The sequence below is a fragment of the Aythya marila genome, assembly GCF_965140915.1.
Source record: "Aythya marila genome assembly, chromosome: 8".
NCBI classification, from domain to species: Eukaryota; Metazoa; Chordata; class Aves; order Anseriformes; family Anatidae; genus Aythya; species Aythya marila.
In genome coordinates, this window is record NC_139049.1 from 3,105,583 (window position 1) to 3,120,529 (window position 14,947).

The 14,947-nt window shown below is 35.6% G+C and overlaps 1 protein-coding gene across 1 annotated transcript in view; it reads right to left on the bottom strand.

Annotated features, from left to right (window-relative positions):
* DPYD (dihydropyrimidine dehydrogenase) overlaps nucleotides 1-14,947 on the bottom strand; it is a 341,375-nt gene that overhangs the window by 214,572 nt on the left and 111,856 nt on the right. Inside the window, exons 7-8 of the mRNA XM_082765934.1 lie at nucleotides 12,867-12,948; nucleotides 9,547-9,634 (exon numbers count right to left, since the gene is read on the bottom strand). Coding sequence (XP_082622060.1) covers nucleotides 9,547-9,634; nucleotides 12,867-12,948 — 170 coding nt within the window. The remainder of the gene's footprint in view (nucleotides 1-9,546; nucleotides 9,635-12,866; nucleotides 12,949-14,947) is intronic.

The window sequence follows — 14,947 nt, forward strand, 5'->3', positions numbered from 1 at the left end:
GGCACTACTCTAGTTATATACATAATATTAATATTCATTATTAACATATACATTAACACATTGTCTTTTAATTTCACAGTGGAAACAATTACATGACTAGCATCTCTGAAAAGTAGAGATCAGAATAGTAAAGATCACTTTTCAAGTATCAAGATCATGGCAAGTGGTTAAAAACCTTGGACAATATCTATCCACTCAAAATTCAAAAGACTGCAACAAAAATATTTACACAGCTTCACTTAAGATTACTTACTACAGTGAACATCCAAAATGTTTTTTTGTTTGTTTTCCAGACATTGGTTGCCATTAAAAACTACCATCCTGTTAAAACTAAAGAGATCACTGACACACAATGCTGGAAGGCAATAGACATCCTTTCCCGCAGTGGCAGGAGCTATTTCATGGTAGGGACACTGAAACACCATTGGATAAGAAAATACATGTACTAATGGAATAGGAAAGCTTTTCGATTAATATGTTGAGCTAGAAGGATTGATGGATTCCCTCAGGCACAAACTGACAGCAAGTAAAGCCAGCAGGTTACAGGAGGCCCTGAACTATGAATCCCACCCAGACTAAAAGGATCACTAGAGCATTCCCCAAGTTATATGAAGGACCAAAACCATCTTCAGGAACACCCAGGTGTCAGGAGACTCCCCTGAAACAAGATAGCTGCCCTTAATCATACCAATCTCATCCTGTGTCAACAAAGGGTTGACTACCAAGTGAGGATGGCAAGAGAAGCAGATGAGTGAGAAGCATAAGGCAATAACCAGGTCAGATGGAAATGGTGTGCCTTGCCTGGCCCAGCAGTGGATTCCTGGGAACCAACTGGCAGAGGAAGAACGTTTCCCACAGCAAACTCTAAAAGTCCATCAACAAACACTACAAATCCACCTCACAAATTCAGGTTTTGCCGTAGCTTGTCAATTCAATCCAACAAGCAGATAGATCACTTGTTGAGTGGGCAGTGAAGGGAATGTGAATTCAGAAAGATTTTATTTGAGGCATTATTGTATACAATATTGCTTAAGAAGATTGCTTAAAACTTTATTCATTAACATCTAAAAGTGCTTGTCATTTTCTCACCAATAATTGGCACTAAACAAGTGAGATTTTTATATACAACCTACTTCTGTACAATCTTAAAATAAATGCAACAAGCCCAGGATTTAACTAGTCTAAGCAAACTGATGGAAAGTAAAGAATTTCTAAACCCATTGTTTAAATTTTCTATTGTATCAGTCCTCATACGGTACAATGTAGAAAACCTTTTTGAAAAGTGTGTGATTGCATTAAATTTGTATTGGACGATACACATACTCCTTACAAAGAAAGAGAATTGAACTAAAGGGTTATGTACCAATTGATATCTGGACTTTATTTTGGCTGTTAATTCCTTGTCTGATTGGTTGTAATTCTTTGTCTGGAAGAAGCATGCAGAAGCAAAAAGATGGCAGCATAACTAATACTTGTATATCTAAACAATAGAAGTAATTGTGTGGCTCACGTGGAATGAACTTTTGGAAATAACAAGCATGTGAGCAAAACTCTTTTTTTATGTGTAGAGCACCAAAAGGTGTAACATCAAGAATACAAAACTGCAATATCTAACATCACTATTTTCTTCAATATTTTCCTTTCTTACATGTTTCTCAAACATCAAAATGCTTTAAAATAGCTGCTTGACTAAATTCCCCCCAAAACACTACATAATCTTAGAGTAATTAATCTTCTCATATATTAAAAAAGTTAACTACTCAAAACAATAGGTACCAAATTGATTTTGTCATTATATTTAGATGAGCATTTCTTCAGGGAAACGGTCCAACATCTTAGAAGGAGACAGGAGAGAGTTTTGTAAAACATGTGCAGCAGAGATTGTTATGCTAAGTAGTTTTTTGGTAGGAAAGATAAGTAAATAAGAGCATGAAAATCTGTGTAATTTGCAAGTGAATAAATTAAGGATGCCCAAGGGCAGATTATTAGTATATTTTTTTGAAAGTTTCCTAAGATTATTAATAATAAATAAGCTGTTTTGTGCATCTGAGCCCTAAAAGCCTTCAACTGCTTACTGCTTCCAATGTGTATTACGAACGTTCCACCAATAACCAGAGCAGCAGTAAAGACCACAGAAATGGAAGAACAGATTACTACAAATGCCAATAGTAGAAAAGGATGCCTCAAGCATAAAAATTCTTGGATGTATGTACATCACTGGTCTCCAGGAAAGATGCTGCACTGGGAATAGAAGCAAGTTCAAACATCTGCTATAAGCATGTAAGAACAGGTTCCTTCACAGATTTCCTTTTCTAATATAACTCTATTCCTTTTATATTTGTAATAACAATATTTTTAGATTAAAGAGATGCATTAGATGAGATTAACATGAATACTGAGGACTAACACTCTTTGCATCAGAATTGATTTATGGTGCAACTTGCTTATAATGCTCTTCCCATGAGACATGAAAAAACACTAGGAAATGTGGCATTAGAGAGGGGTGCATTAATTCCCCAAGCTGTGAGACACAAGTTAAGGCTCTGCAAGAGGTGGACTATAAAGATGTCCTATACTTGACTGCACAGACCTTTGTGGACCTTCTTTCTCAGGACTTTGTTTCATGCTGTTGTAGTTCAACGTGCAGTTTTGATTCTGTTCTGCACTATACTGCACCACTAGCCTTCTCATGATCTTTATTAAAAACAAACAAACAAACAAACAAAAATAACACTGTTTTTTAATATATATATAGAGAGAGAGAGAGAGAGAGAGAGAGAATTTATTCTCTCTCTTACTGTGTGGCAATAGTGAAATATTTGGAATTGGCTTTGTCCAAATCCCACCATAGCTATCTTTGTCACTGTTACTCTTCAAATTGCTCAAAGTACTCTCTTTGACTTTGGAACTCATCTTCATGACTTCATTCTTATGTGCATTACCAGTCTCAAAGCTTTTTGCAACTAAATAGATTTGAATATTTGTTTTAGTCACAACGAAGCATAATTCCAAGTGTCCTCCCCAGTTATGCAGCCTTTATTATCTTTTACTGCATAAGCATACTGAGGCCTGTAAAGCCACTTTCTCACCATTTAAATGCTGAGTGAAAAGTGTTGTTGTTGCAAGATTCTGAGACAGTGACAATAGTTGTCTACAAGTGACAATAAAAACAACCCAGAAACTAAGCTACACACACAGTCATTTTGAGTATCTAGCTGATTATGTTTCTAACTACAGCATTCTTTCCTGCACAGCCTCCAACATACTTTTTTCTTCTGCTTATTGTGTTTTATATGCTTTATATGCTTTCTTGCGGTAAAAACAGTATCATCTGTGAAGTGTCAAAATACTGGTGACATTATAAAATAATAAAAAATAACAGAAAATAACCCTCTAATAATAGAACTGAAGATCCTAGAACACTAAGGCTGTGCAATGCTTTGTACTGCAGTTCCATCTTTAACCAAGATGCATTATATTTTACATGACTTGCTACGTTACTGCTGATCCAAACAGGTCTTTACAAAGAGGCCTAAAAGCATAATTTTAGGGGTCATCTTACTTGCCATGAAACAAAAAACAATTTTGAAATACAACCAATCAACAAATAAATCCTGGATATAGTTTCAAATGACTCTGCCTTTAAACTTTTCCCTTTGGAGGTGATAACTGAAAAAAATGACGAGATAAAGAAGACTCAGAAATAAAAGGTAAAACAAAATCAGAGAAACAAACAAACAAAAATCTGTTCACAACCTGAAATGAGAACAATTTTGAATATAACATATTTCTTCCATAAATGTTTGTGTTGGCCATGGGCCTACGGGCCCCATATGCAGATTTCATGTCCTCCAAATTTAGTTTATGAATCAGGAGTACGAAGCACAATTTTTTCCTATAGCACAAGCAAAATGAACATCTGTTCACTTTTTGCCACGTAGGTTTATATCTGTGTGGGTGGGTGTGAACAGAGCTCTTGATGTGTAATATTCTTCCCATCTGCACACCAGGTGGCACTGCATAGTTAATCAGAAGATAATAACAGGCATGAGGAGATTACTTACTTTTTGGGGAAGAGACAGTAAATCAATCTCACAGATTTTTGTTGTTGTTATTTTTATTTTTATTAAAAACAAGGTACATCAATGCTTGGACTTTTTTTTTTTTTTTTTTTTTTTTTTTTGGCGGGGTGAGAGGGGGGTGAGAGAGGGCTGGGAGGGTAATTTCATTCCAATCAATGAAATAATATAATTAGATTATTGTTTGAATGCTATGTTAATTAACTATGAATGACTGCAATTATCACAAAGGTTCTTTCCACGGGGGATTTCTTTTTTTTTTTTTTTTTTTTTCCCTCCAATGTATAGTCTTAATCCTTTGCAAGAAGGACATACTCTTTATTATACATCCAAGCAACAGTCTCTGCTTGGATTTCCTCCGTACGTTCATATAAACTATAATTCTGCAGTATTTAAAAGAACCTCTGAATGCCCTAACACAATAAAACAAATTCTACAGCAATTTAAAATCACAAGATGGAGGAAGAAACAAGAAAGCCTCATTACTAGCTGCATTTTGCATTATAATGAGAAATTAATTTGAAAGTTAGGAAGGTCCATAAGCTTACAGACAGCTGAAGTACTTAAGTAATTTCTGGGAATGATGGCTTACAATTTTTTTTTCAGTGTTTTACCAAATTAAAATATATATATATATTTGAAGACATATTTCTACATGATCTTTATGAAAAGAGAACATATATGTTATAGAAAACCCCTAAATTACGACAAAATGAGACAGAATACATATACAGGTTTGTGTAAAAGTCTGTAGAGAATACATTTACGGTAATAGTCTTTCTATATATTTGTTTGAATGTCACATCAGACATTCTTAAGCACTTTATTTAGGTCATTCACTGTCATTCAATTAAATAGGTGCATAAAAATTGGTTTGTATTTTCTCTTTCAAAAAGATTTTACAAAATGCTTTGTGTAGTCTTTAAGGACAGAACCACAGAACCCTGTTTTGCAAAGAATGTAGCTAAGCTTCAAGAAGTAATAAAAGCCCAGCATTTCCGCATTTGCTCTGATAGCAAAGTAAGGTACATACACATGGATTTTTTTTTTTTGTAAAAATCTTAAAATATTTAACCCTGGAAATCAATCAAGAGACACAGTAACACAAAGTGATCAGGCCACCCTATTCTCTGTAAGATACCCTTTGCTGCCTTACTTTTCTGTCATCGAGGACAATGTGCTCTCTCCTCAAGTTCCTCACCTCATCATTGGTTTACCCTGACTTTAAGTGCACAACTTTGCTCTTGCCCTCAGTCTCTACACAGTGCTGTAATCTCATTTGAGATTTTTTTTTAAAAAAGCAAAATTTTCTGATTTGTCCATTCAATCAAAAATTCTTCAGAAAAGATTTCTTATTAAAACCTGAGCTGATTCAAGGTAGAGTAGGTTGAATTTAAACAATCAAATCTGGAAAAGAAAATACCTGTTTTTTATGAGTAGTTTTGAAAACTTTCCACATTCAATTGGTATACTTAATTCCTATTCATCAGTGCTTATGAGTAACAAAATAAAACCAAAAGACTTCTAACTGGAAGATGAAATGAGTATTAAAATTACAATTTTAAGGACTCTATTCTACATCTCTAATTCTTAATTAGCATTTTTAATTGCTCATTGAAGTAACACTCAAAGTTTAGAAATTGCACACAACTAAATGAAAAAGAAAGAATCAAACAATAGAGACTCCTAGAATCTATTTTACAGATTGTTCCTCTTTAGTTTTTGCTGCTTTTTTGTCTTGTGAAAATATATTGTGTGCTATTATCATAATTTTTGATGAAAAAAAAAAATTGAGATTCATAGGCCATCCTTTAATGTAATATAATTAATAACCTTTTAATGTTAGCTGTAACCTGAGATCAGGACTGCTAGAGAAAACCAGAAGAATCTGTACTCTCTCCTTAGGTCCTATGTACTCTCCTTACGTTCTATATGAAACAAGATAATGTCTGCTGTGGGATGTTGCTAAAATATGTCTTTGTAGAGCAGAAACTGAGAGGACATGAGAGCATATGACAGACAGAGAAGAGGCAATTAATATACTGAACTTTGAGAAATCAACATTTAGCATTATTCAGTACAGCACTAAGAACTAGTTGTATGAAACACTTCAGATAAACTGTTTAGATAAGGAAAAAAAAAAAAAAAAAACAGGAAAAAAAGAAAGAACTTTTCATAGTTCTTTCCTTCAGTATCAGAAGGCAAGTACTATGAAAAGTTAAATAAGGCAACAGATAATCCTGTAACTGTGATATTTACTACCATTTCTGTTCTCAGTGTTGGCTTCCACTGTGCCATTGCTAAGTCTTGATCTCCTTCATTACCATTAACCAGGTAACTATGAAAGCTTTTCCACACAGCTAGTCATCTGTCCTTGTAAACCCAAACTCCATATTAGTCTCTATCACGTTATACATGAAACCACAGCCTAAAAAATTTAAAATGGTGCAAAATAAAATAGTGCAGAGGTAAAGTGTGTAACTTAAACTAAGACAACGGAAGGTTGGTGGCATACCCTGGCCATCTGTTCATCTTCAGATCTAGTACAATGTGTTTTTCTGAGTTTCAAATAGTGACCAGACTTACTGGCTGCAGTGTGTCATTCACCTTAAGATAAACACCATCTCAATGCCTCAATAACCGAAGACATGGAACTAAGCATCATTTTTTATTACTACTTATTTCTACTTTTTTTTTTTAGAGAAAGGCTGATTATGTATCATTTTGAAAATTTGGGAATTCTTTGCCCTTCAGGTCTGAAGAAGAGCAAATACATCGACTACATCACACTTTTAATACCTTTCCACACAGCATTCATTAACAGCAGAAAGAAATAAGCATTTCGTAGGAACATATGCTACAAAGTTTTAAACCATGCTAGTCAGGTGGCTGATATTCCACTAAAAATAAATAAATATTTTCTTCTTTTTTCTTTTTCACTAACTTTCTTGGATTTTGATGCACACAACATAACTAGAGTTCTGGAGAGATGTTGTCTTTTTTTTTTTTTCCTGCCAGTACAGAAACATAAGTATAGCTAGTAAAACTTAAGCTATTACTTCTGCTCCAACAGAAATTCTTTGCTATTCATTTCTCCTCAATATGGTCATTTGCCTCAGTCACCTCTGCTGCATGCTTTACTTTCCACAGATCCAGCTGAGGAATGCACTTCCCTTATCTCATGCAACATTCCCTCAGAATGATAGCTTTTTCCTGATATCTAACTGTGTTAATACAGCTTTCCAAGTTCTCTTTGAGTCTCTATGTGCCCTCATATAGCTCTATATTTACAAGTCTTCAATAATCATCTGGACTATTGCACAATCCTGACTGATAAATTCAAAAATCATGTTAATATGAAAAAATCCTTTCAAAATATATTACTTCCTTTTCCCATCTGGGACTTCATCTTCTTTTATACTTCCATTCATTTTTTTGCTCCTCCGCTACTATGGAAAACCATAAACTACCGTATTTATTTTCCATCAAGGTATGCATTCATTCAGAAACAAATTTCCAACTAACTTAAAAACAAACAAACAAAAAACCACTTCTATTTTATGTAAGTAGTATTCTTTAATTATGTTACTTCCAAGATTCAGCAGAATGTCCACAGTAGCAATTTGCTAAATATATGTTTGTTCAGTAGACAAAGAGCAAATAAGGAAAAACAGCATGGACTCATTATGGAAAAACAGGTGTTACTGAGAGTTTATAAATGCTCTATTCCATTAATACATCTGAAATTCGAAATCTGTAACTCCTTCGTTTGTCCTCCATCTTTCACTACCAGTATGCAAGGCCATGTTACTGACAAGTGCCCTACAGAATTCTGTGAAAAAGAGATGACAGGCAGACATGGGGGTACAAAGAAGGACCAACCTCATCACGAATGCAAGGTAGCTACCAGTAAAAAAAAAAAAACAAAACTTTGTAGGAACACATAATCCTTCATTAGCATTTATGACCTCTGTTTCCTAATGCATTCAGTGAACACATGGTTTACAGGAGAATTATGCTTCAGATAAATTCTCTTGTTTACGAAAGCTCTGGCTCTGTCCCTTTGCCTAGTGTTTGTATGGTAAGGCAGAATGTTGTCCATATGAAATATTTTTGATTAGAAATGTATATTAGGATAGCTTTATTAGGGTCAGAAAATAAACCCACATATACAATACAAACAGTCCAATCCTACGTGCAAAGTGCTCAGTGGTCTTTTTTGCTAACCTTTAACTGAAGATTTACTTCAGATGTCTGAGTCAGAAATATGGGGATATCATGCTGATATTCCAAAAATGACTGATATTTATTTCCTAAATGCTAGACTGAGAAAACAAATGTTTATTTATGTATCAATCCCTAATTGGTGAGATTCCAGAAAGCAGTTTAAAAGACAGATTAAAACAATAAAGAAGATAAGCTGGTCCACTGCCTTGCATACAATTGCATCAAAATATGATACAACAGAAATTCCTCCACATAGGTCTTCAACAATGTGAGAATTTAAGATTATATAAATCATGATGGTCTGTACTATAATCACATGATGACAGAATAGACCTGCAAAGCTTATTATACTGCATACCCAGATGGTAAACAACAGTTGTCGCTGTACTAAGAATTACATCTCTGTAATCAATAATAGGAAGGAGGAACAGTTGGACAACTTGTTTCCTATTATGTTCACTTAGGCAACGTCTAGATCAATAAAGAACATTAAGCCTCATACCAACTGTGGACGATGCCTGCTCAACATGCCTATCATATGGTAGCGATGGGTCCAGCTGTACTTCAAAATACTTGTGAATGGATAACAATTCTAATCAAACATTAAAAAGAAGTAATAATCCAAATAGCAGGCAGGTGCAGGACTTTAGCGTATGAGAGAATACAGACCTATGATGCCAGTTTTAGTATAACTCAAAGTCAGGTTATTTTGTTAACCCATCCAATAATTGCATTTCACTACAACTTATCTGGAAGATGCTACATATTTTATGTAGAAGAAACAAAAAGCAATCAAGCATGGTATCACTGACTTGCATGCATATAGACTCAGTAATTATATGGGTAGAGTAAGCTGTTCACAGAAATTGAAAACTGAACCTGATGTCACACTTCAGCCAATATGGCAATTAATTACAAATAATTTTTCAGTTCATCTATTTTTGAACTATTTAAATAAATAAAAAAAAGAAGCAAGCTATTCAGCTACTTTCTTGTCTTAAAAAATCAATCATATACATACACAAATTGTAACAAATGGCTGTTTCAATAGCTGTATTAAAGCCCTAGCTTTGTCTTCCTATTTTTAAAGAAAAAAATCACCACATTCCATATTTTCTTAATGCTTCAGATTGAAGCTGTCTCACATCATGTTATTAACACAGATACAAGTCCCAGTTTATTCTTAGACAGTCATTCAATTTCAAGATGACAAAACACATGAGGAATGAACTATTCTTACCTATTCCAATAAAAACTGCTTTATAGCCATCTTCTTTCAAGGTATGAAGTGTCATTTCATCCATTGCAAGGCCTTTACGAAAAATTACCTGAAATAATTAAAGATTAATTGCTTTTAATTTGGTAATGTGAAAATCATTATTATTGTGTCCTCCATCCTGACACCTTGTAGGGCCTTCCAGCGAACAAGTAAAGCAAATTGCTCTTTTTTATTTTTTTTTTTTCCTCAGGCCACACTTAAAAGACCATGTTGGCCCTGATTTAAGCAAGTGGCCCAAACTAGATCTGGGTAAAAAAATACTTTCAGATCATCTTCACAGCCACCATAGTCTAGCTTGGTTTCTATTGTGAGCTAAAGGAGTTAATGAAACAAGCTAAACAAAACCCATCTATGGAACACAATACTGAGGAAAAGCTGAAAATGGCAGTTTAATACTGTGAGTAAATCACTGTATTCGGTACTGACTACAAAGGATAATATTCCCAAGTGAAAATCAGAATTTAAGAAACATGATGTGGAAGCAAGAACCTAGTTTATAAAATGTGTGTGCTAAGCAGAACATTCACCCCACACAGCAACTGAAAAAAACAAGCCATTTAGGGTATTGCAGAAACATCCGTGAAAGTATGAGGCTCTTACAAAGAGATAAAGGAAATAAAAGACAACACTACCCTGTGTTAACAGGGGTTCTGAAAGAAAACCAAGTGATGTTTTCCTGCATAGTATCAGGCACTTGGCCGTTCTGCAGAATGCAACATCAGTCCCAAAGGAAGGATGGTGTTTTTGTGCTTCACCCTCAAAACTCACAGACTGAATTTTGCACAGAGGCCACTAGCTAGAACAACTTTAGGCCAAAAAACACTTAGTAAAGCCAATGGTGGTTTTGTGGATTCAGAAACCCTACCTGCAAAAACTGGGACAGAAATAGCAGCAAGTCTGAAGAACATTCTCTGTACCCTACTTACTCCTAATGAAGCAGACCATTCTGCACAGCAAACTAACAAAGATTTTCGAAATTAAAAATGTCATCCATTTTGATGTCAACTTGCAATTGTTTAATTCTAATTTAGACAAACAACAATACCAGTGTAGTATTATTGAAAAAAAAAAAAGTCCCAGTGAGAAAAATGCATATATAATCTATAATGTTACAGTGCAACTAATACTTCCAGAAACAAAAGGTGAAAAATGTATATACAGTAACGTTCCACCAGCAATCCGGCTTTGAGCAGCCACAGCACAGGTTGACCAACTACAGCTGTTCTAAGAACGAAGGGAAGGAGCATTTCCTATGTGTTCAGCAAACCAGCTACAGTAGCGTTCTGTACAGATGTCATCCAATTGAAGATGCACACACCTTTTGCTCATTTCTGCAAACCCCAAGGCTTTTGAGTACATAAAGTGCGTATGATTCATCTTCTGATATTTTTTACTTCTGGACACAGGCACATGTGTTTTTATCTCCCAGTTTTAGACTTTCTGAACTTGCATGTTTTCCGCCAATTTGTGTTAGAACACTTGTGCATTCACTTCACAAAACGCCAGGCTCGATTGTGTAAGCACTACGCTTTGTGAACTTCACAGCCTAGTCTTCATGTCATTGCATACTTTGTTTGCTGTCAAATCTATCTATATTCCATTTACTACACTTTTGAAAATGTACTTTTCCCTCAGCTGAAAAAAAACAGATGTAAAATATAGCATACAATACCTAAAACACAGGCTTTTTTTTTTTTGTTTTTCCTTTGGTAGATTTTGTATAATTTCTGTTAGAATTGCAAAAGCCACATACAGTTGTAATCCTTTCAAGAAAACAGACTACAAGCTCACTGGCAACAGAATGCATTCCATAAATTGTCATTACACATTTTTTTTTCATCCTATTGTGTACATATGTTATGAAAACCTAATGAAGGAATTTAAATGGCAATACTATTTTATGTGGGGATTCATAATAATCCCAGGGCCTAGCTCTGTAATCCTTATTCACCTGACTAATTCTTACTAATTTCAGTAGAATTACTTGAATAAACAGCGGTACTGAACATGTAGACAATACAGCACTTTCCAACACAGATTTGAAATGCTTTAAGTAAACAACAGAAAATATTTTCAGATTATAGAGGTATAAAGCTAAAGGACTTAGTTAACCAGCTTGCCAAAGGGTCAATTACAAACCAATGGCAGAGCTTGGAAGCAAATTTACATTGAGATTCTCTGCTGCACTTCAAAACAACAAAGGACTTGCAGGTCAAGATGACATGGTGGCTCTCTTTCTGGAGATGTGGTTGTAACTGCACACCTGGGGGAACTGAGTTTTGCAGAGGGTTCCCAAGAGTCTACGCCCAGCAATTTTTCTAAAATAGGCTCACTGCTCTATTTTTAGTTGCATCCCTAGCAGCACATTCATTCCATCAGTCTTTAAAGATAGTGTAATCCTTTAAGAGTGAAAAAATGGGCCTGGCATATAGACCTGGCCTTACATTTAACCTGGACAAGATGAGGTTCTAACTTGGGTCTCGTGACAATAGTATACTGCTTTTATGGTATGAATCAACATGTAAGATTCCTGCAAGATTTTCTTGCTTGACTACTTTAGTAACATGCTAAAATTGTTATTACCCCTACAACTACTCAAAAATTTAATCCAGTGATGCATTCTACATTTATAACATCTAAAATGTGCAGCAGTTGCAAATACTATCTGAAGTTTCAGCTCAGTCCCTAACTTAACAATAAAGCAACATTCCCATTATCTATAAACAACACACGTTTAACAGAATAATGCATAACTACTGCTTTCCAAGTAGTTGAATGACTGCTATTGTTTATAACAGATGATCATGTTAACACTTTATTAATTTTATGCATTTTATTATAAAATTAACTCAGATGCAAGACCATTATAAAACAATAAGAAAAAACTCAAGGAGAGGGAACAGAAGACAAGGGGGAAGTATCAAATATGAATGTCTTTAGTAGTGCCAGACTTGCACGAAAAAAACTCGATTAAAAAAATCAAATCATTCCAATAGCTACATTGAACCCCTAAAGCAATTTAGGAATTTGTTTCTTACAGACAATTAATCACATGCAGGCATGCCAGATGAAAACTATTGATTGCCCTTTTCCAAACTAGTGGCATTCAGACAGGAGACAGACAAATGCCCTGAGCAAGAGGAAGCATCTTCCTGCTTCTGTCTAGTGTAGCTTTTAATTGTTCTTTACTAATGTGCATGACATTTTGCTGTTAATCTTTGGCACTGTTCTTGTTCTTTTTTTCTTTGAGCTATACATAGGCAGGATATATTTTTCATTACCTTCACTCCAAGATCCTTCATAAGCTCAGCTTCAAAATTCACTACATCATATGGCAATCTGAACTGAGGGATTTCAGACGTACTGAAACACATAAATAAATACAAAAAGGGAAAAAAATGTAAAACACTTCCAGCTATTAGAAAGAAAATATTTTAGTTGTTGAAAATTAAATGCTTATAACATATCTTTCTTAATTCTGATGTATTTGAATGGAAATGTACTGAAGTTTGATGGTGAACTTTTTAAAATTGTTAGAATGACAAACTGAATTATTCGCAGAATACTAAAAATACAGGCCAGGAGGCAGTACCTTGAAGCCAATCCTGCCCACACTTGTAGGTAATCCTTTAACAGATGTTAAGCTTTGATCCAAAAGAGCTTCAGCTCCATTCTTTTTGTTCACTAGAAACATTTAATGCTAACATGTAAACAAACTTATGACATCCATTATTTAAGAAAAGGTCTCATGGCTACTAAATGGTGATCTTCTAGAAGTCATTCATTAAGTTATCCAATAAGAATCAAATTTGCCCTAAATAAAACAAAGTGATGCATATGCTATTTTGAGCAATGGTATTTAAAACTGTACTCTCTTCCATTTCTACTTCATAAAAAATTTATGATCTTTCAGGATGTACAAAGTCAGTAATCTTCTATCAGCTCTTAGATTCATGACTGCTTTTTTGCCTTAAACTGCTATTATTAGTTGGCATTTTACCTCTTTGGTAAGATTAGGAATGACATCTTCAAGTTTCCAGCACCATGGGTCTTCTGTAAAGGATAACTCCAGTGCCAGCACAGAATCTAAGTTTATATATACTATGTTTATATAATCTAAGTTTATATATACTATATTCAGGAGGATCTGGATAGGCTTCACCGATGGGCTGAGGTCAACTGCATGAAGTTCAACAAGGCCAAGTGCTGGGTCCTGCACCTGGGGCGCAATAACCCCAAGCAGAGCTACAGGCTGGGAGAGGAATGGTTGCAGAGCTGCCAGGCAGAGAAGGACCTGGGAGTGATGGTGGATAGTCGGCTGAATATGAGCCAGCAGTGTGCTCAGGTGGCCAAGAAGGCCAACGGCATCCTGGCTTGTATCAGAAGCTGTGTGGCCAGCAGGGCTAGGGAGGTGATCGTCCCCCTGTACTCGGCTCTGGTGAGGCCGCACCTCGAGTACTGTGTTCAGTTTTGGGCCCCTCGCTACAAGAAGGACATTGAGATGCTCGAGCGAGTCCAGAGAAGGGCGACGAAGCTGGTGAGGGGCCTGGAGAACAAGTCCTACGAGGAGCGGCTGAGGGAGCTGGGCTTGTTCAGCCTGGAGAAGAGGAGGCTCAGGGGTGACCTTATCGCTCTTTTTAGGTACCTCAAGGGAGGCTGTAGTGAGGTGGGGGTTGGTCTGTTCTCCCACGTGCCTGGTGACAGGACGAGGGGGAATGGGCTTAAGTTGCGCCAGGGGAATTTTAGGTTGGATGTTAGGAAGAACTTCTTTACTGAAAGGGTTGTTAGGCATTGGAACAGGCTGCTCAGGGAAGTGGTGGAGTCACCATCCCTGGAAGTCTTTAAAAGATGTTTAGATGTAGAGCTTAGGGATATGGTTTAGTGGGGACTGCTAGCGTTAGGTCAGAGGTTGGACTCGATGATCTTGAGGTCTCTTCCAACCTAAAAATTCTGTGATCTGTGATGTGGTATAGATCTTTATCTCCCAAGAAATGACATCTACATGTGCCAGTTCAAAATCTCTCTTGTAAAGCACATTACAGGTAAACACAGTGAATCCCTATTTTAGATACCTTTATTCAATGAAGATAAAAAGACCAAACATGTAGAAAAGTGAAAGTTTCTCCCCAGATATTTCTAAGCTTCAGTTTAAACTATTGTCAAATTAATAGATCTAAAATTTCCATAACAAAGCAATAACCCAAGAGATTGATCTTAGTTTTATTTTACATCTTGCTAGTGACCACCCCAACTTTAGCATTCAACTAAAGCCAGAAGAAGGATTATTTATTTTTTTTTTGGTAAATTGCACCAACCTTAATAATATTGATAAGAAAATGTTGTTCCTCCTTGTAGTTTCTAA